This window comes from Nannospalax galili, unplaced genomic scaffold (assembly GCF_000622305.1).
Source record: "Nannospalax galili isolate Female #2095 unplaced genomic scaffold, S.galili_v1.0 scaffold2019, whole genome shotgun sequence".
NCBI classification, from domain to species: Eukaryota; Metazoa; Chordata; class Mammalia; order Rodentia; family Spalacidae; genus Nannospalax; species Nannospalax galili.
Genome location: NW_008342625.1, coordinates 1174393 through 1198156, shown reverse-complemented (window position 1 = coordinate 1198156; position 23764 = coordinate 1174393). Strand labels below are relative to the sequence as shown.

Below are 23764 nucleotides of genomic sequence, written 5' to 3'. Positions count from 1 at the left end.
GGCCAAGAGCATCCTCCCAACCCTGACCCAGTGTGTGCCTGCCTGGCATCTCCATGAGTTGGTAGTCCTCTGGACCAGGCTCAGCCTCTCTCCCCAGCAGGGGCTCACTTCTCATGTGGCCTGTATCTCTGGTCAGCAGGAACCCAGCCCTGGTCAGAACTATGACCATGCTTTTCTCACCTTCCTCCGTCATCCACACACACCTCTTCATCCAACCATCTTCCTGCTGCTGGGGGGGGGGGTTCTTTCCTGATTCCTGATCCTTGATCTCACATCATGCCTTCCTCTCCCTAGAACGCCCCCCTGTTTATCACGCACACATTACTGACTGTTCTCCAAGTAGCAGAAAGCGTGGATTGGGGAGGCTGACAGGTGTGGGTGGAATCTGCCTCCACCATGTTCTAGATGGGGGAACCTTGGGTAAGTCAGTCCCCTCTCAGAGCCCTGCTTGATGCTCAACACGTGTTTGTTGAGTCGGACTTTTCCTGGGTGTTGAATGTGTCCATGTGACTCTGAAACTTGAGGCAGGCTCTGCACTCCTCTGAGCAGCGCGTTTTGCCCTTCGTTGTGCTTGACTTCATATATCCAGGTCAGCAGGGTCCTGTCCCCCACAGAGCTACATGTACCCAGCAAAGTGCCTTCTGAGTATCATGAAATTGAGTGGAATATATCCCAGACAGTGGACCATGTGAAATGCTAACAAAAAGCCAGAAGGGCATCCTGGAGGCAATGTGATTTCCTTTCTGTATAAAAGGGTTAAGAGGTTCTAGCTGGGATCATAGGAATCGCAGGCCTGTTGATTGAATCTGAACTCCCCACCCCAATAAGCAAGAGGCCCAGTATGTGTATGTGGGAGGAATGTGGGAGGGGCCTTGAGTGACTATTTCTGCAGCCATAAGGACCCAGCAGTGCTAGAGCCGAGGCTAGGCATTTAAGGTGGGTCCAGATGGGACAGAAGGAGAAAAGGAATAGGGGTGGCTGGTGGACTTGTGCAGGGAAGAGGATTCTGGGAAGACCTGTTGGAAGAGCAGAATTGACTTGGCCTGGGAGCCTGGGAGAAGGAACCCAGATGACAGGGTACCAGCTGTTTTTCTGCAGCGGCCTCATTTGGTCATGATGTCTGGCCTGCGAGTTGGTCTCCACATCACAGGCCACAATGGAGGCTGAAGGCTCTGGGTCAAGGTCACAAAGCTGGTGAGGGCTGGATCTGAATCCAGCTCTCTCCCTTCCTGGAAAGAGCGATCTTGGGAAATGGGAGTCTTGATTGTGTGGGGAGGGGAAGTGGGCCCCAAATAACCTCCAATGGGAGTCACTGCTGAGTGTCCTCCTGGGAGGGCCAACCTGCCACCAAGACATATCTACTCTTGACATTGTGGCCAGGTGCTGTGCTAGGTGCTTTGCTGTGATGACTTCGTTCCAGAATAGACTCCTGTCCCCATTTTACAGATGAGTAAACTGAGCCACAGAGGAGAACTGGCTGGTCCTGGGTGGGCAGTCAGTGATTGGTGAACAGAGCCTGCTAGTGTTATCAGCCTGAAGCCTAGCGCTTGTCCTTCCCAATTTCTGCAGGCTGAGGGGTAGGCTTGAGTGGAGTACCCTGTCCTCCTCTCAGCCATCACTCAGCTGGAGGTCTGGCCCTGCTGCAGGAGGCACGGGGCTGGCTTCGTTAGCAGCTCTGAAATGCCAACAGGCACAGCCTACTGGGCCACCTCATCTATTATGCATCTGGTGGGCAGGCCCCCAACAGGCAGCTGGCAGAGCCCAGGCTGGGAGCCAGCTGCCTCCTGAGCCCACACCTGCTCTGTGCTCTGGGCAGAAACCTGTTGGGGCAAACACCAAGAATGGACTGGCCAATGCAGCATCATCTCTTCACCACCCCAGCTGGAGTGAGGAATTCCACTGGCACAGGGGCAAGGTCACCGGTCCAGCAGCCACTTCCGAGGGGAACCTGACTTCCTGTACTTGGTTGGGCAGATGTGGCTGGTGTATTCTGAGGTGCACACTCCTGGCTGCCCAGGACCACAGAGCAGGGGAGGTGTAATTACTTATTTCCTATGTATTTCCTCAGCCACAAGCAATCATTATGTACCTTATTGTATGTAGACAGGGCTCTAGGAACCAAGGCTTAGCAGCAACCATTGAACATCTACTGTATGTGGGGAGGATTCCAGGCACCAAGAGGCAGCAGCAACTATTGAGTACCTACTGTGTGCAGGCAGGGTTCTAGGTGCTAAGTCAAAAACAACCACCGAGCAACCTACTGTGTGCAGGCAGGGTTCCAGGCATTAGAGTCAGCGGAACAGGAGGCAGGCCTGTCTCAGACAGCTCTGCTTGGCCTGGGTTGTCCTCTGATCCTCATGCTGAGTTTTGAAGCAGGTTTACACGTGGACAAGAAGTGGTCCCGCCCAAGAGCTGCTGCAGATGCGGTGTGCCCCAAAGCCCTTCACACAGGTAGATGACTTGCATCATCCCAATGACCCCACGAGCCATGTACTATGTTCTTGGGCCAGGCCTGAGGAAACCGAGGCAGGAAAGTGAAGTGAGGTTTGAACCTGAGCAGCTGGCTCCAGCTTGCCTCTCACTCTGTGCTACATGGCTGGAGAGGGATGTGATTCTGAAAGATTTCAGAAGAGTTGGCATTTGGATTCAAACTTGAGGCAGCTGGGGTGTCCAGACAGAGAGCAGCAGGTGCAAAGGCCCTGAGGCAGGAAGGAGTTCAACATGTCCTGTGAATAGTGAAACACAAAGTGGCTGGAGGGATGAGGAAGAGTTAGGTCAGAGGTGGGTCTAGGGTGGGGAGAGGCGCAAACTGAGTGGGTTCTACAAGTAAGATAGGAGTGTGGGTGTGTCAGAGACTGACCTGGGAAAGCGCAGATGCCTGACTCTCAGGATCTTAGAGAATTTGGGCCTCTTGTAATCTTTGGAGTGGAAGAGGCCTCCGAGGAGTCCCCTAATGGCCTCCCACTTGGCCAGGAACCCCTCTCCCGCTTGTTAGAAGCAGCTTTGGGAGCACTGTGAGGAAAATACTTCTGTTTTCAGTGGCTTTGTGGAGCTCTTAAGCCCTTCATGCTTCAATTGAGCTCATCGTGTTCTTTTTAAACAGTTTTTATTACATTTATTTTCGCGAGCATGCATATGTGTGTGTGTGTGTGTGTGTGTGCGTGTGTGTGTTTGGTCTTTTTGAGACAGGGTCTCTCTGTAGCCCCAGCTGTCCTGGAACTCACTATGTAGGCCAGGCTGGCCTTGAACTCACAGAGATCCGCCTGCCTCTGCCTCCCGAGTGCTGGGATTAAAGGTATGCGCCACCACACCTGGTCCGTGTGTGTGTGTGTGTGTGTGTGTGTGTGTGTGTGTGTATGTGTGTGTCTTACATGTGCCATAGCTTGCTTGTGGATGTCAGAGGACAACTTGCAGGAATCAATTCTCTCCTTCCACAAGATAGGTACCAGGGATTGAACTGAGGTCATCGAGTATGGCAGCAAGCATCTTTTTTAAAATTTTTAAATTTTTAAAAATCTTATGTATATGAGTGTATTGCCTGTATGTATGTGAGTGCACCCGTGTCGTGCAGTGCCGTGGAGGACAGAAGAGGACTTCAGATTCCCCTGGAACTGGAGTTAAGGATGGTTCGTAGCCACCATGTGGGTGCTGGGAATCGAACCTGAGTCCTCTGCAAGAGCAGTCAGTGCTCTTAACCACTGAGCCATCTCTCCAGCCCCGACAGCAAGCATCTTTACCCACTGAGCCATCTTGCTGGCCCATCCATCACACCTTCTTGCAGATGCTTGACCTCCTCATACACTCCCAGTGGCAGACTACTTACTCCCTCAGATGATGGCAGAAGCACTTCCTTATCTGCTGCCTGAGCCTCTGCTCCAGGCTCTCAAAGCCCACAACAGCCCTTCAGTGAGAGAAGAGAGTGCACCTCTCTCTGAGTCTGCTCCCCTTGGGCCAGGCATCCCCACTCCCCTTTCATCCTCCAGCTCAACTACTGCAGCCTTGAAGCCGTGACCCCTTTCTGTCCCTCCCTGTCTTTCTGTAAGAGAGGCTGCCCCCTATCGGGTGACCCCTGGATGAGGCCTCAGAGAGATCCCCTCTTCCAGGAAGCCTCTCTATGGCTCCAGGAGACAGGAGTCAGGTCCTTTCCAAGTGGGTTTGGGTCCTGGGCTCCTGCTATTTTGAAGAATGACTGAGGGAAGTGAGTGGCATGGTCCCCATGCATATCACCCACACCGTGAAATCAGGGTTCTTGCCTCTCTGAGGTCCCTGGTTGGCCTTGCTTGGCCCTATATATGGTGATACTCAGACTAGCCACTCTGTAGGGAAAGATCTGAACTCTGCAGTTAGGTACACTCAAGTTCAAATATATCCACTCTGATTTCACTCGACTTCCAGTGTGGCCTTCCCCAACATACTTTGCCTCTTGGAACCTTCCATTGTCCGTAACCACAGCAGCCAATGCTGCTTAAAATGAAACGAATTCACTGTGGGTCTTCAAGGGCTATTCTCCTACCTCTGTGAGTATTCCCATTCAGAGAAAAGACTTGTTAATCCACAGAGAAACCAAGTGTCTGAGTGCTGATACTGGGGTGGCTAGGACAGCTGGGGAAAGTGGATGGCTCAGGAGGGGGCTCTCTTGGTATCTCAGGTGCGGGGTCTTACTAAAGTCATCATCCATTCAATCAGCAGGTCCATTCAACAGCCTTAGTGTGGGAACCCCTCTGAGAGCCAAAGCCTATGTGTACCAGGAAACAGGGTAATTGATGGAGGTGGAGACAGCTGCAAGGCTGTGCCTCTCTGGGCTTCTCAATCTAGAGTGGAAAAGGAAGAGGTCAAGTTAATGGGATGGCAAGTGTTGATGGGAGATGTGGGGTTCTGAGAGCACAAAGAAGGGGTTCCCCCTGTGGGAATCAGGGCAGTGACTCTCTGTTTCTTTTCCTGTTGCTGTGGTAAAATCCCCTGACAATGCAGTTCAAGGGAGAAAGGGTTTATTTCAACTCACAGTTCAGGGGTGTAGTTCATCATGAAAGGGGAGTCAAATGACAGGAAGCTGAAGAAACTGGTCACATTATGTCTACAGTCAAGAAGCAGAAGCCAGCATACTAGTGTGCAGCTGCCTTTCTCCTTTACAGTGGAGCCCATCGAGGGAATGGTGTCACCCACAGTGGGCAGGCCTTCCCACCTCTGTTAATACTATCAGGGTGATCCACCACAGCACGCCCAGAGCCCTCCATCCAAGTGATTCTAGATTCTGTCAAACTGACAACATGATAGTCGTGACCTAGCATGGAAGTGAGCCACATGGCGTTGTGTATGTACAAGACAGAGAAAAACCTAGAGATGGGGAGACAGAGTATGTTGGGTGGGGAGGGAGCTGGGTGCAAGAGAATGTTCCAGACCATTCCAGAGAAGAGCAGACGGCAGCGAGGGCTGAGCCATGCCTAGCTACTGGTCGTGCCTGACTTCTTGTGGGATACTCTAGAGACTCATCCCCCAAACCAGGCCCCATCAAAACTGGGTCATCCCAGGACTATGGAGCCCAGTGTCCTGCAGGTGCAGTGCTGGGTGAGACTGTGGCTGCCAGCAAGCTACCTTCACCCACTTGGCAAGTTGAGAAGCCTCCGTGGGTCTCAGTTTCCCCGCCCGTTAGGACTTTAGCCTTCAGAGAGAGAGACAGAGACAAACAGAGAGACTGAGACAGAGACAGAGAAAGTTGGTGTTTAACAGAGTAGCAAACTGAAGCCCAGGAACAAAACATGTCCAAACCAATTTATGCAGGAGTTTCCAGGACCAGAGCAGAAAGCACAGGCCCAATGTGTCTCCTGCCTAGGAGATCCCTCCCTAGCAGATCCTTGTAGGAGAGTGACTGGAGAGGGTGACGGGTTGTTGGGGACCCTGGGAAGAGTTGGCTGCCCTGGAGTCTGTGGTAGGGATTCCACAGGACGGTGTGCACCAAGGTCCAGTGCAGAGCCTGGTACAAAACTGCTCCTGTCCACAGCAACCACTCCACTGCCATTTCCCGCCCTGCCAAGGGGGTGGGTCTGCTTGGTTTTGAGGCCTCTGTGTTGAAGCTCAGCTCCTGTAAGTAGGGAGACTTTCCAAGATTCCCCATGTGATTGAACACACTGCTTGCTGGTACCCTGGCACTGGCCTGTACAGTGCACAGGCCTGGCCCAATCTGAGCTGGTCATTCCAGGGAGTCCCTCACCTGGGACCTGCTTTCTTCCTTCAGGCAATGGGCATATGGGAGCCTCTTCGTCAGGGCCAGTGAGGTGGGGAGGGCATGTTGCAGGAGGGAAGGTTCCCTGGGGTCCCACTCCTCTCATCCCCATAGAACAAAGGTCAGTCCGACACTCTCAGGCCCTGAGGTTCCAGTGGCATTAGCCTCTTTGGCATGGTCTGGCTATTTGCTGTGTGGCCTTGGCTAGAGGCTTGGCCTTTCTGAACCTGTTTATGCCCATCAATAGGTGTTCTAGTCATCACATAGTCTAGAGCCCTTTCTTTTACAAATTATTTTATTTATTATTTTTATTTTACATGTATGACTGTTATGCCTGCATGTATGTAAATGCACGTGTCATGCAATGCCCTCGGAGGTCAGCAGAAGGCGTTGAATTCCCCTGGTGCTGGAGTTATGGATAGTTGTTAGTTGCCATATGGGTGCTAGGAATCAAACACAGGTCCTCTGCAAGAACAGTCAGTGCTCTTAACTGCTGAGGCATCTCTTCAACCCTGAGAGCCCTTTCATTAGCCATTTCTTTAATCAACAAATACTTCTCCAGTTCCTGTCATGGGCCAGGTACTCGTCTGAGCTGGGGATTTACAGGAAGCCTGAGGGGCGAGGTCCTTGGCCTCAGAGAACATCCTTCCAGTTTGGAAGACAGACACAAGTAAGCTCACAGATCAATCAGGTGATTTCGGATGGGTGATGGGGCATGAGTAACAGGGCGATAGGACAGAGCCTGCCTTTACTAGGATATTGGGGACTACCTTAAGGCCTGATGGAAAGGCCTGTTGTGGGAAGGGTGGTCTAGGCAGTCAGTGGATGGCCTGTTGTAGGAACAAAAGACTTATGTTTCTATCTCTTGTGTCAGCCAGCCTGGTCACTGGCCCAGAGTCCTCTGTCTTCTCAGCCAGCTGCCCACAAAGCTAGAGGTTTCTTGAGATGGCCTCTTACACAGGTGAACATGTGTGCCCACACAGCTCCAAGCTTACCCTCCCAGGCATGGTCTTACACAGATGGCTCTATGGTGAACTTAGGGTCACAGAAACACACTCCTTCACAGAGCAGCAGTGGGCACTGTCTCTGAAAGCCTGGCACTGACCTAACAAGCCGGATATCCAGCAGGTCATACTGTGCACTATGCAAACCCACCTAACAAAGCACTGCAGGCCTGGCCCAGGCTTTGGGTCGAATTGGTTCAGTGGGGCCCCTCTCCCTGTCCCGTAGAAGGCTCCAGAAGGCTAAAGAAGGGTGGAGCTTTGAGGTACTATGGGGAGGCCAGGCACATTGCGGTGGACAGGGGCGTGTGTGTGTGTGTGTGTGTGTGTGTGTGTGTGCAAAGACCAGGAGGTAGAGGGAGACTTTCCAGCTTCAGGGGACTGGGGAGGGAGGATGAAACCGAAGGGGAGGTGGGGGCAGGACAGTCAGGCCTCCTGGGCCACGTGAGGCGGCGTATCTTCAATCTCACGTGGTGCCAAGACATTAGACAGGTGGGTGGCACAATCCCATCCGAACATGTTGGCACGCAAGCCCACGCACGCCCTAGACACGAGCGCTTTCTCTGCCACCTCCACTTCCCGTTGTGCTGCTTCCTGCACGCCCCCTCGCTCCAGGCAGCACTGCAGGGAACCTGGAGACTCACAAGGGACAGACACGACAGAGCCAGACTCCTGGTGCCCTGCCTCAGGTGCATGAGGGAACTGCACTGAAATTTCCAGCAGTCCTGTTCAGGGCGGAGCTGCCAATGCCATTGTACAGCCTAGGAAACTGAGTCTTAGAGACATGGGGACTCATTCACAACACACAGATCTTGACACAGCTAGGAATTGAGGTCCAGGCCTTCCGACCTCCAGCTGAGCTCTGCCCCTTAGACTCAGGCACAGGCAGGTGCTGCTGATCTGCTACTCTCTCTGACTGTGACAGGTCACCTTCAAGGCCAAAGGCTTCCACAAACAAATTGATTGACACAGAAGGTTATTCAGAGTTCAAGGTGGGGGCTGGGCCAGTTGGTGCCCTTCTGCTTGGTGACCAGGAGGCCTGTGGGTGGGGCTGGGGGCAGCTGGGCACAGAGCTGGAGGTGAGCACAGGGCCTGCATTTGCATTTATGAGGAAGGTAGTGTTGGCTCTCTGGATACCTGTGCAACATCTGTGTCCCTCCTCAGACTTCAGGAAAGTGGTGTGCTATCTGCCAGAGAGGTGAGCACCTGGCTCTTCTCTTTCTGGCTCTTCCCTCCTGGCACCTGGGCTCTGACCTCCTTGGGTCAGCTCCTCTGTCTCCAGATGACAGGAGGAGGCAAAGGAGCCAGACACTAGGCTAGTGAGTGCTTGCTGTCTGTTTTTATTTCTGTTTTCTTATTAAAATTTTGTTGTTGTTGTTCTCTTTGAGACAGGGTCTCCCTGTAGCCCCAGCTGTCCTGGAACTCACTATGTAGACCAGGCTGGCCTTGAACTCACAGAGGTCCACCTGCCTCTGCCTCCCGAGTGCTGGGATTAAAGGTGTGTGCCACCACGGCCGGCTATTTTAAAATTTTTTAAAAATTAAAATTGTATTTATTTAATTAAATTATATTTTTGAGACAGAGTCTCACTATGTAGCCCTGGCTGTCCTGGAACTCACTATGTAGACCAGGTTGGCCTTGAATTCATAGAGATCAGCTGTCTTTGCCTCTGCTGGAATTAAAAACATGCTCTTATTTTTTTTAATCTTAGATGCTTCATTCACATTCATTCTTCTTATTGGCAATGTACTCTACAAGTTTTTGACACATTCACTTTTTCAAATCTATATCAGGAATTTCAATCCCTCAGCTATAATAATCTCCAAATTGTCCAGACTGTCTAAGCCCAGGTCTTTCATAAGATGTAATTTACTGAGAGCTTTTCTGGTTCAATCCTGTTGTAGATTTTTGTGACATACAGAACTTGGTCCTTGAGTCTCTCTAATGTCAAAGGAGGAGCATTCTGGTGCTGGTGACACAGATGTGGGATCTTCCCTGTACCTGTGTGAGCACCAGATTCACTGCATAGCCCCAGGCCTGTCCAAGGGAGGCATAAAGTGGTACCCGGCAGCTGGGCTGGGGCCAGCATGGGAACCCAGGGCAAGAGGAAAGGCCAGGAGCCACCATGGCCTGTGTTGCTCAATGCCTGAGGAGGACAGAAGAGGCTATTGGATCCCCTGGAACTGGAGTTACAGGCAGTTGTTAGCTGCCATGTAGGTGCTGGGATTCGAACCCGGGTCTTCTGCAAGAACAGCCAGTGTTCTTAACTGCTGAGCCATCTCTCTAGCCCCAAATATTTTTTAATGTTTTATTATTTTTATTTTATGTGTATGAGTGTATTGCCTGCATGTATGTGAGTGCACCTGTGTCGTGCAATGCCACAGAGGTCAGAAGAGGGCTTCAGATTCCCCTGGAACTGGAGTTAAGGTTGGTTCGTAGCCGCCATGTGGTTGCTGGGAATCGAACTCAGGTCCTCTGCAAGAGCAGTCAGTGCTCTTAACTGCTGAGCCATCTCTCCAGCCCCTACGCTTTGTTTTCTTAAAGGGCAAGGCTGGGGCCTTGGAGATGGCTCAGCAGGTGAAGCTAATTGTCTCCAAATGGCAGGAGACAACCTACTCCCAAAAGTTGCCCTCTGAATTACACAAGTGCTCAGTGGCACATACCTTCCCATTCACAAACAAATTAATGAAACAAAACAAAACAAAACAAAAAAACAGGCCGGAGACGGGCATGGTGCCATTTGCCTTTAATCCCAGCACTCAGGAGGTAGAAGCAGGCAAATCTCTGTGAGATCAAAGCCAGCCTGGTCTACATAGTGAGCTAGTTCCAGACCAGCTGGGGCCACAGGGAGACCCTGTCTCAAAAAACAAACCAAACAAACAAACAAAAAAAACCCCAAACCAAAAAAACAGGCAGGGTCTCACTGTGCTGCCCAGGCTGTGACCCACCTCAGCCTCCCAAGTGTCTGGGCTTTCAGTTATTTTTATTACAGAAGGGTCTCACGTAGCTCAGGCTGGCCTTGAACTCACTACGTACCAAAGATGTTCTTGAACTTTCAGTCTTCCTGTTTCTACCTTCCAAGTACCACAATACCTGGTTTTTCTTCTTTTTAAATTTTTATTTGCTTATTTTTATTTTATGTGTATGAGTGTTTTGCCTACATGTGTAACCACATGCATGCAGTGCTCTCAGAGGCCAGAAGAGGGCATCAAATCCCTTGGAACTGGAGTTACAGATGGTTGTTAGCTGCCATGTATAGGTGCTGGGAACCGAACCCGTGTCCTCTGCAAGAGCAGCCAGTGCTTTTAAACTCTGAGCCATCTCTCCACCCCTTTTTCTTTACTTTTTTAAATTAGCAAAGTAGGTTCTCAGGAAGGGCTGGGGATATAGTCAGTGGCAGAGTGATTGCCTAACATGCAAGTGTATACTACACATGGAGTTCTCATGGAGAGCTAGACAATGTAGAGAAATGTGTCCCAGAGGGCGGAAGCTCCTGCCATCTTGCTTCTCAGATAAGCTATGGAAATATTCACATGTAATTCTGACACTTTACAAAAGATGAGATTTTTGTTGCATGCAGAGTGTTCTATTTGTTTTACAATATGCTCCAAGCCTTTCTGTTCATGGGGATTAGAGGCCTCCCTTATTCCCACTGGTATTCATACTTTTGCCTTGAAATGTTTACCATGTAATATATATATATATATATATATATGTCCTGAAGAGGATCAAACTCAGGAACCCAGGGCCTCACACATCTAGGCAAGTGTTGTATCACTAAACTACATCCCTAACCTTCTTTTCTACTTTTTATTTTGAGACAGTGTCTCACTAAATTGCCGAGGCTAGCCTGGAGCTTTCAATCCTCCTACCTCAGTTTTTAGAGTGACTGGTATGATAGAACTGTGTCATTAGACCTGGTGCAGTTTATTTATTTAAGTTTATTTATTTAGTTTTTGCAGTACCCAGGACTTAAGCCAGAGCCTGGTGTCTAAGTGCTGTACTGCCAACTCCACCCTCAGCCCACCAGCCTCTTTTACTTGGTGCTGTGGTGCCTTCAGATTTTAGCTCTTGTATACCCTGCCTCACTGAGTGCTTAATGTTCCCAGATCTTTGTGCATTTCTGTATGTATTTATAGAGAAAAAAAAAAAAAACACTTAGAAATGAAGTTGATGGGTGCTGAGTGTGGTGGTGCACAACTTTAATCCCAGCTCTCGGGAGGCAGAGGGAGGCAGATCTCTGTGAGTTCGAGGCCAGCTTGGTCTACATAGTGAGTTCCAAGCTTGCTGGGACTACAGGGAGACCCTTTCTAAAAAAAAAAATGGAGTTGATGGGCCAAAGAATGTGCCGTTTAATCATACTTGAGGCAAACAGTCTCTGAAGTACTGTGATCAAAGCCTCCTTGGTCTGGCAGGCCGGGGAGATCCATTTCCTGGAGGTCAAGGGATTCATCCACTGCTTCTGCCCTAGGACCCCTGGGCCTGGAGGAGCACATGGGGCTGGCACACTTAAGGTCCTTGCTCAGACCCCTCTTGCCCCTGCACCTTTGGTCTCCAACTGCAGCCCAGGCCACCCTGCCTTGGCTTGCCAAGGCTCAGTTCCTCACATGGCTGGGTGGTTAACTGTGGCATCTTCTGTCCTACTGTCTCTTATTGGAACTCACGTCCACCTCTGGAGCAGAATCGGCCTCTGGCCTCAGAAGCTTACAGAGGAAGCAAAGAAAGAGAAAGGCAGAGAAGGGGAGACTCTGACTAACATTTATCACACACACACATTACATGTGTAGACTTAATCCCCACGACCCTGACTGATGGTACTGTTTTTTAAAAGATATTTAATTTATTATTTGCAGTCTATGAGTATGAGTGTTTTGCCTGCATGTAAGTGTACCACATGTGTGCAGTGCCCACAGAGGCCAGAAGAGGATGGTGGATCCCCTGGAACTAGAGTTACAGACGATTGTTAGCTACCATGTGGGTGCTGGGAATCAAACCCAGGTCCTCTCAGCTGGCCTGGAACTCACTATGTAGACCAGACTGGCCTTGAATTCACAGAGATCTGCTTGCCTCTGCCTCCCAAGTGCTAGCATACACCACCTTGCCTGGCGCAGCCGGTGCTCTTAACCACTGAGCCATCTCTCCAGTCCTGGGCTGCACTGTGGTTATCCTAGGTTTAAATTTCAATATTTTGTGGGGCTGCAGATGGAACCCAGGGCCTTCCCCATGTTGGGAAAGCACTGAGTCACTGAGCCCAGCTCTTTACCCACACCGATAAATGAAGAAAAGATTCAGTGAAATTGAATAATTTGTCTAAGATCACAAAGCTGTTAAATGGCAGAGCTAGATTCAAATATAGACAGCTTACTTCTAGAGCCCATACTCTGACCCCATACTTCCTCTCCAGGTAGAAGCCCATAATTATGTAACGTAGCACCTACTGTATACTCAACTCTAGGCAAGTCAGAGTATATATATATATATATGATATCTAATTATCTGTTTATTATTATCTAATTATTATCTATTATCCCATTTTCAGACAAGCAAACTGAGGCTCTAAGACAAGACACACCTCTGAGGAGTCTCAGGCCTTTCCACAGGGAAAGGTTTCCTCCAGGTTTGGCTTCTAACCAATTCTTCACAATCCTTCCACCCCCATGCAGTTCCTTGTCTTCCCGTTCACCTTCTGTGGGATGTCATAGAGGAACTTCATGGCTGTCTAGCTAGAGACCCAATTTCCAGAACCAAAGCTGAGGCTTGGAGAGATGGTAGTGACTTATACCTGCACACCCAGCAATTCAGAGACACAGGCTTGTCCTCATCCTCAGTCAGGAGGTGGTGACCTCGTCCTTTTCCTGGGGTTTTCCGCCCTCGTCTAGAGCCCACAAGGTGGTAAATCTGAGCCTCACCGGGGCTGGTTCAGAGGGGACAGATAGATTAATCAAGGCCTCAGCCCTGGCGGGGGGGGTGCTGGCTCACTCCCTGTCCCCAAGTCAACTCCCAGTACCATTGGTTGGCCCAGAGCAGGCCGCAAGCCATGTGTTGAGAATAAATGACCAAACGTAGGAATGAAGGTCATGGGAGGTGGGGCGTGGGCACTGATAGTGAGTGAGCACAGGAATGCTTGGAGAAGGGGGACCCCCTGGGCTGTAGCAGCTGGGTAGGACAATAGGTCAAGGATAGGGTGGGGTGACACAGAATGTAGGCAGCTCTGGAACTCAGTGGCTGTGGGTGCTGGAAAGGGTGCCCTGGTCTGTGTCTAAGATTGGGGTAGCAGGCCAGCTGAGGGAGTTGGCATGTAGTGGTTTGTCCTATGGCAGTGTAGGCAAGGGTTGGAAAGGCGGGGTGTGACCTTTGGGTAGCACTGTGGATAAGTCCCTTTCTGTCTCTGCCTGGGCTGTGTGGTTTTGTCCTGAGTAGAGTGTGGATTGTGTTACTTGCCCGTGTGTTTCTGGGTAGTTGGTGCATAGGTCCCATGGAGGGGTAGGTGGCGTGGCATGTCAACTGGAAGGTGTGGGACTGGGTAAGCAGATGTCCCCAACAGGAAGAGGCCGTGTGACCAGGTCCTCTCAGACCCCTCCTCCCTGTCCTGTGAGGGGCAGAGTCCGTGCCTCAGATCAGGGGAGCTGGGAGAGTCAAGCTTATTCACGGTGGAGCCCAGAGCACCTATGCAGCCTGCACCCCAGGCGGGGGCCGGCCCATGGCCTCCTCCCCGGTCTGCCAACTTGCTGTTTGCTCAGGAGGCTGCTGCCTGGCCCAGCTCCAGGATCCGGGTATCCTGGCTCTCAGCCAGTACAGGGTGAGGGCTCTGAGTGCCACCTTCATGCCCACTGATGAGCCCAGCCGGCAGTGTGAGGCCTCTTCTCACATCTCTCAGGGACCTTGGCAGCTGTAGCCACAAGCCCATCTTGAGACTTTTCTTGGGGCCCTCAGCTCACCTCTGAACTGGGAAGAGGCGGCAGCAGCCTCCGCAGGGATATTTTTGTAAGGACTAAATGATATCACACTATGTCTTCCTAAGCCTCAGTTTGCCTTTCTGAGAAGGGGAGTCTGGCCAGCACTCTATCTGCCACTCAGTCGCTCAGTTCCAGTTAGAATCCTAGAGCAGATGAAGAGGCCTTGACCTCCCCTAGCCTCATACTCCCTTCTAGTTGCCCTGAGAGCAAAGTTGCCTGACAACAGCCAGGAATGGAGTAGCCCAGGCCTGTGTCCAGCTGCCTAGGCCTTTGCCTTCCCCTGGACAGGAGGCCCCACCTCCAGCCTCGCTGTGAAACCTGTTCACCTGGCTGTGCCTGGCCACTTTTCCTGGCACCTAGGCAGAGGCAGGGATGGGCAGGCATGGCATGGGGTATAGGGAAGGACTGTGCCAGATGGCTAAGCTTCTAAAACAATAGGCCTCTGTGCCCCCCGGGTGGGGGCAGCTCCCAGGCAGCCACTCAGCTCCAGTTTTGCAGGAGAGTCCTCTCAGACTTGAAGCCCATGCCAGTGCTAGGATGCTTGGCTTTGAGAACTGCCAAACCCCATCTAGAAGGGCATGGCCCCCCAATCCCCTTCTCACTGGGAAGCCTGTACTCCTCTACCTACTAGGTGGGTAAGAACTACTTGGCCAGGGACTTACCCTCCTAGTCTCTGTTGGCTAACACAGGGCTGGTAGCAATCCCTCTGTCCCTATCCCCTAGCTATCCCCCAGGCCTTCATGAGCTCACCAATTCTCCTGACTACTGTGGTTACCCATGTAAGTGCCAGGTGGGTGTCCTTAGGATGGAACAGGGTACATGCAGCTCTGTTCTACCCCCGAGCTTCTGCCCAGTACCCCTGCCACAATGGTTCCTGCAGGTCAGTTGCTGTGGTCACCAGAGTTCTACTTGTTGAAGTTGAATTTCAAAGCATCACCAGGCAGAAACAAAATCCCGCCCCCACCTCCACCCCCCAGCAGAGGGGACAGCATATGTTAACAGCATGACCCATCAGGAGAACAGCTGCACCCCAGGGTGACTGGGACAGGTCATCTGGACAGGACAGGACAGGGAGAAGGGACATGAGAAGTGGAGGCTGGGAGAATGGTCAGCAGGGCCCAGATGTACTGGGACCTCTGTCCAGGGCAGCCATGTTTGGAATACTCAGGTCAGCCTGGCTACCTTCCTGGTGCTTGGCTTCTCAGGAGGGTGGCTCTGGTGCTGGCCTTGCTCAGCGCTTATTCTGGACTTCTAGGCAGCCCAGTGTGGAGGGTCCCTCAGTTCTCTCTCTGCAGATTTGAGAAAAGATGGGGCAAACCCTCCAGCTGATTCAACAGGGATGCACCTGTCCTCAGCCCTGTCCCCCACCACCTGTCCCCCTCCACTGCCTCTGGTCGTGCACGGTTATACCAAACTCAGACCCTATAGGACCAAGCCTCCTGAGGTCCTCCCCGCCTTGTGAGGCATCCAGAGCCTGGGAGGGGGGTAGATTGAGTTTCCATCTCTGATCTGCTGCTTGCTGGACCACCTCCAAGTAGTAGCTTGATCCCCCCAAGCCTCAGTTTGCCTTTCTGGGAAGGGAATCTGGCCAGTGCCTTATCTGCTGCTCAGTTGCTCAGTTCCGGTTAGAATTCAAAGAGAACAGATTAAAGAAGCCTTTGAAAAGCAGTGAGCTGTGCTCCCCCAGGTGTGATTATTATTGTTACCTTGATGCAGAGATAGTCAAGGTGCGGTGACAGTTGCCAAGAAACCAGGAGCTGTTGGCAGTGGCTTCCGGCACTGGGAACTGGACCCTGTCCCCCATGTTCCTCTGCTTTACGCTTTCTCAGGAAAATATGAGTGCCCTGAGAGGGAGGGGAGCTGGGCCAGCTGGCTGGTGAACCCCAAACCTTAGGAGCTAAGGTCACCCTAGAATGTGCTTGGTCCAGTCTGCAAGTTGGCTCCAGCTTTCCATGTGACCTTGGACAAGTCACCTCTTCTTGGCTGCTGCCTATTCATGTGTCAGAGCATGCAGTGGGCATGTGTCCAGGGCAGGACTGGAGGAAAGACTGTTAGTGGCTGCAGGAGCCAAGATTGGGATAGGAGGTCACTGTGGGCAGGAAGCCAACTAACAAAGCTGGGGACCTATATGGAGGACAGCTGGGATGTATGTAGTGCAATCAGACCTCAGCCTTGCCCTGTCCCTATTGTGTGATGTTGAGCTGGTTAGGGAGACTCTCTGTGCCTCATTTTTCTCTAAAAGGTTGATAGAGTCACATCTCAAAATGCCATTGTGGGGCTGGCTGTCATGAAGGCTCAACGGAGAAAGGCAATTGCTGTCAAGCCTGACCACTTGAGTTCAACTCCCAGGACCCATATGGTGGAAGGAGAGAACTGACTCTTGCAAATTGTCCTCCAATCTCTGTGTGCTGTGGTACACACACACACACACACACACACACACACACACACACACACGATTTAAATTTTTTAAATTTATTATTTTTATTTTATGTGTATGAGTATATTGCCTGCATGTTATGTAAGTGTACCTGTGTCGTGCAATGCTCACGGAGATCAGAAGAGAGAGTCAGATTCCCCTGGAACTGGAATTGCAGACGATCATTAGTTAGCTGCCATTTGGGTGTTGGAAATTGAACCCAGGTCCTCTACAAGAGCAACCGGTGCTTTTAATCACTGAGCCATCTCTCCAGTCCCAACATGTAATTTTTCAAAAGCTACTGTAGTTATGGAAGGAGACTGCCTGTGTGAATGGCAGGTGCCCAGTAGATAGGATGGGGCTGGGGATGCAGATGCAGACGCAGATGCAGATGGGAACAGGGATGGGGAAAGGGGCAGTTTGGGCAACCTGGCTTCCCTAGACCCCTCCCCTTGCTGCTAGTGCAGGAAGAATAGAGAGGAGGCATTTTAATTGAATCAGGCCGAGGTTCAGGAAGGATTTTGGAGAAGTGGGGAGGGGACAAGATTTAGGGGACCCCATGCAAATGGAGTAACAGAGACAAGAGTGCCATGGGAAAGCACTCAAGTTCATGAAGATTGTGTGCAGAGGCTACAGGGGATGGGAGGTTAGAGACTCGGAGCAGAGATATCTGAGCAGAAGGCAGAAGAGCAGAGAGGGAGGAAACGGGGAGGGGAAGGGAGGAAGGGGAGAGAGGAGGAGAGGCTGAGTTTGTCTATTGCATTGAAGTGTTAACTGAGCAGCCTCTATTTGCTAAGAGGCTCTGTTGGGTGGGGTTAAGAGGACAGCGTCTTTACCCAAGTTCTCAGGGGTTTATGACGCTGGACTCACTGAATGTGACCTTGGGCAGACATTAGTCTGTGACCTTAGTTTCCTCTCTTGAACAATAAGGACTCTGGCTGATGAGATGGCTCAGTGAGTAAAAGTGCTTGCCACCAAGTTTGAGGGCCTGAGTTCGAATCCTGAGACCCAGATGGTGGAAGGAGAGAATCAACTCCTGCAAGTTGTCCTCTGACCTCCACACATGTCATAGTGTGTGCCCCCCAAAATACATTAAATAAACAAATAAGTGTTTTTAAAAATTAGAAAGGCACATGCCTTTAATCCCAGCACTCAGGAGGCAGATCTCTGTGAGTTCAAGGCCAGCCTCATCTACATAGTGAGTTCCAGACCAGTTTGGGAGACCCTGTCTCAAAAAAACAAGAAAACAAAAAACAAAAAAAAGAAAAAAAGGGAAGGAGGACTCAGGGAGTTGACTTGGGTAGAGTCACCATCCCTGCTGCTGGTTGGTACTGGTATTGTACCTCTTCAGCCACTGGAAGTACTGGGCAGTGCTCACCCCCTCAGGCTGGGAAGGCTCTGTGGAGCTTGGACCCTCAGGGTTTGGCTCTGGAGTCCACAAACCAAGATACAGTTGCCTGCTCTGTGGATGGGTACCCTTTCTGAGCCTGAGTTTCCTCATGTGGGAAACAGGTGGTGTGAGAGCACCTGCATTTTGGCCCCTGGGCCTGACTTTCATGCTGCAAAGCTTTTGTGATGGCTGTCCTTCCACACCTTCAGGGCTGGGGACGGAATTTCCTCTGTCCCAGCCCTGTTCCTTTCCCTGCCCCTTAGGATTCATCAGTGACTTTTTAGGGGAGTTGCCTAGCTATGGGAAGAAAGGACAGTGCCCAGAATCAGAAGATCTGTGTGTGTTGAGGGAGGGGGTACAAGTGTAGGGAGTGGGTGGGGGTAGAGGGGTCTCCTAGATGGAAGGTGGAGAACCTTCCCCCACAGCCCTGAGAGTGGTTCTGAGAGAGATGGACAAGTGAGGTTCTAGTGGGTATATTAGGAGTTACCACCGATTGACCAGGTGATCAGATTCTGATCCTGGGGCCATGAGAGAGGCAGACAGAAAGTACTATCATCTCATACAGCCAGGATGACCCAGGAGAGTGGTCTCCACCAGGAGCACCCAGCTTTACCTAGCTTTAGCCCCAGTGATTCCTGGCTGCTGAGTAGGCTCCGCTTTCTCCCCATGGGTACTGGCCATGCTTTGGTCAAGGGCAAGAGCTTTGAATTCCAGCACACTTGTTAAGGGAAGTGACCTCAACTTTCCAAGCCTCAGTTCCTTCATCTGTAGAAATACATGGGGGCTAGGGAAATGGTTCAGTGGGTAAAGTGCTAGCTGCGCAAGCACAAGGACCTGAGTTCAGATTGCTATCTGTGTAAAAGGCTGGCACAGTGATGCACATCTGTAACCCCAGTCCTGGGGAAATGGAGACAGGAGGCTCCCTGAAGCTTGGTGGCCAGCTAATCTAACCAAGCAGCGAGCTTCAGGTTCAGTGAGAGACCCTGTCTCAAAATAAGATGGAGAGTGATTGAGAAAGACCTAGGGTATCAACCTCTGGCTTCCACATGCTTGTAAACCTGTACACAAAATGAGGATAAGTGACCCCAACCTCCAGCACAGTAAGGGCAGAATGTGTGTTCACGGAATCTGCTTGGGTGTGTCTATGGGCCTCTGTATAGTGCCCCTCCCCACATCCCCTCTCCCCCAGTCCCACTGCCAGCGAACCTTGTATCAGTTGGGAGTTGTGTTTAGGGATTTCCCTTGCTCACCAACTTTCAAACACTCCCTATTGCCCATCTTCATTCGACTCACTCAGCCAGCAAATATTCTACCCGGCCCTACTTGGGAGAGAGTTCACTGAGTGAATACCTGTGAACTGCTTTGGTTTAGTGATGAATTGTTTTGGAAACTGAGGCCAAGAGGGGCTATGTCATGAGCAAGCCACATAGTGTCTGTGAACATCACACCTACACTGATGCCATAGGCTTGAAATACCATTGCCACCAGGTCTGCGTTTTTGAGTCAAGCAGTGGCCAGGACACAGAGGGCCTTCCATGCTAAGTGGGTCCCTAGGGCTAAGGAGAGGTAAGGGGGTTCTTTTGGACCAGGATCCCATGGACTCTCCCTCTCTTGGGTGTGCCAGCTCTGTTCTGCCTGACACAAGCTCGCCATGGGTCACTGAAGCTCCTTGGGAAGGTGACTCACCCTCTCAGGACCAGCCTCATTCAGTAGAACTGGGGCGGGGGTGCAGCCCCAGGGTGGCTCCAGGCAGTGATGGAAGCCTGGTTTGCTACACTAGGCCACAGGCTCCCTAGATCCAGGCCCTTCCTAGACCCAGGCCCTGTCCTCAAAGGTCTGTGGGTATGGCAGCATCTAGGCTTGGAGTCAAATGGGTAGTACACAGAGCTGTGCTGTGGGCTAGCTGTGTGACCTCTGTGTACATCCTGGTCCTTGTTCTAACTTGAGAGTAAAGAGGGCCATGCCCGAAAGCCTGGAGAGTGACAGTTACTGGCATTAGCAATAGCAGTTGCCCATAACCTCTCAGTCCCCAGGCTGCTGCCTACTGAAGGCTCTGGGAGGAGCCCATAGAGCTGGGATATCTTGAGGGCTCAGCCCCCTACAGCAGCCCTTGCTGTGCCTGTCTCAGTCTTCTCATCTTTAGAATGGGCCTTATAGAGAATGTGGGGAGAGACCGTGTGTATACCTCTGACCTCTGGGAAGGGGAGCTTGCTTGCTAAGCCTGCTCAGAAAACCCCCTCTATCCTTTCTCCTGGGAAGCCCGGGGCACTTTCTTCCTCCATGACATCCGTCTCCCTCCTTCCCCAGCTCTGAGAGGACTCTTCCTTCCAGAAAGCCCAAATCCCCCAGCCCAGGGTTTTTCCTGACCTCGGACTCCTTTTCTCTTCCAGGAGGAGTGATGGGCAGAAACAGCGATTCCCTCAGGCACTAGACCTGTCACCAGTGGACTCAGTTCCTTCCCACACTGCTTCACCCTACCCTAAGGTAAGCAACCCCCACCTGCAGCCCTGGTCTGCTCTCCGCCTTGAAAGGGCTGGAAGATGCCTAAGCATGACTGTTGAGAAGATGTAAAATGTTCAGCTGATGCTTCTAGGGCTTAGTCCCTAAGAGGACACCACTCCTGACCCTTGGGTGGCCTGTGCGGTCTCAGAGGCTGAACCAGGGTTTGCAGAGGTGCTGCAGAAGAGACTTAGGGCAAGTAGGAAGGCACCTGGGAGCAACTGGGTAAGTGGCTTTTCTTCCTTATCTCTACCGTCATCATGACCATGGTGTCATCCCCATGTAAGTCAGGTGTGACTAGCCCCTGCTTCTCAGATCTCACACACCAGGGTTGGATGAAAAGGTCCAGCAGCCCAGGCAGTTTCTGGCTTAGAGCCCAGTGGTGAAGATCTTTCTGTTACTCACCAACAGCCAAGGTTTGCCCAGCTCCGGCTCTGTGCCAAACTTAAAACTGGGCCCCCAAGGGGTCAGGAAGGTACTTGACACAGACCCTGTCCTCAGAAGCCTTGGCCTGGCAAAACGAGTGGCCAAATGGCTTCCACAGAATGTCGGGGGCAGGGAGGCAGGGGAGCAGCCACTGGTTTTCCAGAGGATTCTGTCTTTTGCTCTAATTAATGCATCATTTGCAGCATCATCCTGTCATCAGCTGGTCACTCTGTGCTATAGTTACTCTCATCCAAACTGAACCTCAGGGAGGTTGTTATTCGCACAAAGGGCAGCAGGCAGAATGCCCATAGGGTCAGGACTGACTGGCGTTTTCTGACCAGTGTGTGGCTCATGGCCTCTCTGGTGCAGGGGAATAAACGTTGGACGCTCTGTAGTATCTACAGTGCACCCACACAACCACCTTGCCACTTGGCCCTTTCATTACCTTCAGGCTGGAAGAAGGCATGCGCCTGATGAGAATGCTCAGAGAGGTGAAGGGATCTTCCCAGGGTCACTCAGCTGGGAGGGAGCTCTGGCTTGGAGCGACAGAACCAGCACCTTTCCTAGGAGGGGAGGGCACAGGGCCTGGCAGTGGTATCTGTGTGCAGGACTACCATCTCCATGGGGACCCCAAGTGTGGCTGCTTACAGCAGCAGAAGGGACTCCTGAGACCCTTAGCTGCTTTCTCTGGTGGGCAGCAGCCCCAGACAGGGACACAGGATCCTCGGGAGACAGACTTGATGGGAGCTGCTTGCTTGAGTTGCTGGGTTCGTGGATGAAGTCTTCCCCTAGGTATTAGGCTGTTATTTGCTCCACCTGGGCCTTGGTTTTTCTATCTGGGAAGGAGGTCTGGGGTAGACCTTCCCTAGGGACTCGCAGCTCAGACAACTCAGGGTGGCCCTTGTGATTACTGCTGAACCACTTCTCTTCAACCTCCTGGCTTCTGCCCAGTTGGCCACCAGCCTCTGAATGCGCCCACACAGCCCAGACAGTGAGCCTCAAACCACCTCTCTCCACAATCAGGACCCATTCTGTGGACTTTCTTTGCCAAGGGAGGAAACCTGCTCAGAGACACTGAGTGATTCATTGGGGTCTCCAGCAGGCTAGTGGTGGGCTGAGAGAACCAGGCATGGGACACACTCTCCAATTTTCCTTATCATCCTATATTGGTGCACATTTGTAATGATTCTAGTACTAGTGTGAGGGACAGGTGACCCCTGTGCTAACTGGCAAGTCTCTTGGGCTTGTCTTCTCATCACCTGTAGCACAGAGTAGACTGTGTCTTCTTGATCTACCTTGCCAGCTAGCTGCTGGGTGATGCTGTGGAAGTGCTTTGGAAATTAGAAAGCTGAGCTGCTATCTGTTAGGGTGGATGGGATTCCCAGAAGGGACAGTTTCTTCTCTTCAAACAGACACTGAGCTGTCCTCTGCAGGGTCTGCACGCATGTGCATACCTGGCCTACCCATACCTAGGCACAGGGGATATGGTTACAGACTGATTCAGGCACATTTCTATAATGTTTTCAGACTTGCACAGACACGAAGGGGCACATTATAAACACATGCACGTGCACACATGGACACACACATATACACAACCATGATGTGTCACGTACAAGCACAGCCAGCCTTGGAGTCACACACACACGTATATAGATAGGGGCCTAGACACATGCACACACTGTGCACTCCACCTGGTCCACATACTGCTGGTGATATGAGCAGGCCTGGCCTCCCCCAGGGCCAGTGTGGGAATGGATGTTCCTCGGGCTGCATTGCGATGGGTGCCCGGAAGTGTGCAGGCCTGGAAGTGCCTGTGTAAATCAATATTTGCTGCTGTTAATTATTAAAACCAAAGCTACTCGGTGTCTGGAATGCACATCTCCGGAGTTCCCGCTGGCTCTCTGGGCTCGAACCTGACCCTGGGCCAGGTCTGAGAGGAAAAGGATAGTGCTGCTTGCTCTCCTTCTGGGAGCCCCTGGCCCTGGGGACAGAGGGTGGTGGGCAGCATTTCTGGGAAACTTTGTAAGATGTCTGGCCATGAGCTGGTGGGCAGCCCTGTTCCTGCATGGCCCAGATACTGGACTTCCCCAACATCTGTGTGGAGGACAGTGGTTATACCAGGCCAAGACACATCAGGACAGCAGTGCCAGCTAGCAGGGCCCTGAAAGGTTTTCTATTTTACAGACAGGGAACCTAGGGCAAACCCAGGTGGCAGGGACTCCCTTACACACTGGGCAAGTTGTGACAAGGCCAGAGCTAGAACGCACATGGCCTAAGTCCACATGTGTCCTTTTTTCTATAACCATACTTCTGGGCAAGAGAGTGTGACCGCTTTCCCCAGGGTTGGGGCAGGTAAAGCTTGAGGAAGGGCAGGTACAGCTTGGGGAAGGGGCAGGGCTAGCACGGCCAGGCAGTGAAGTGGGGAAGAGGTCCCAAAGAGCAGTTCCAGGTCCTTCCAGTGAGTCTCGGTTTCCTGACTGTGTAGTCTTCGGGCAAGCTATTGCACCTCTTGGAATCTCATCTAGTGAGGACATTTGTACCTCCTGGGTTAAAGGAGAGACATAGAGACAGACGAAGGGCCCTGCATTAAGTGCTCCAGAAAACCACTGTCTTTAGGAATCTTGCATTCCCAGGGCACAGCTGTCCCAAGAACCTTGTCCTTGAAACCCTGAGGCAGGGTCCGGGAAGAACAAGAAACCAGAGGTGCCAGAAGAGGCCTACGCCCTAAGGCCTCCTGCACGCAGGCGCAATGTCCCGGGCCCTCTGGGGGCGTGGCATCGAAGCCCGCGCCCCGCCCCGCTCCGCCCCGCAGCCCCGCCCCCGGCCGCTCCGCCCGTACCTGGCGCCCCG

General features: G+C 51.8%; 1 protein-coding gene across 16 annotated transcripts in view; it reads left to right on the top strand.

Annotated features, from left to right (window-relative positions):
- The window catches only part of Rap1gap (RAP1 GTPase activating protein), a 66743-nt gene that overhangs the window by 20356 nt on the left and 22623 nt on the right, over positions 1-23764 (top strand). For 15 of the 16 annotated variants that reach the window (XR_607457.1, XR_607456.1, XR_607450.1 and 12 more), the window contains one exon: positions 20377-20470. Coding sequence is in view for 5 of the 16 variants with exons in the window: in XM_008838628.2 (XP_008836850.1) it covers positions 20377-20470 (94 nt within the window). In the remaining 11 variants the exon portion in view is untranslated. Of the gene's footprint in view, positions 1-12820; positions 12839-20376; positions 20471-23764 lie in introns of those variants that run through there. The other variant, XR_607455.3, reaches the window with a different exon arrangement.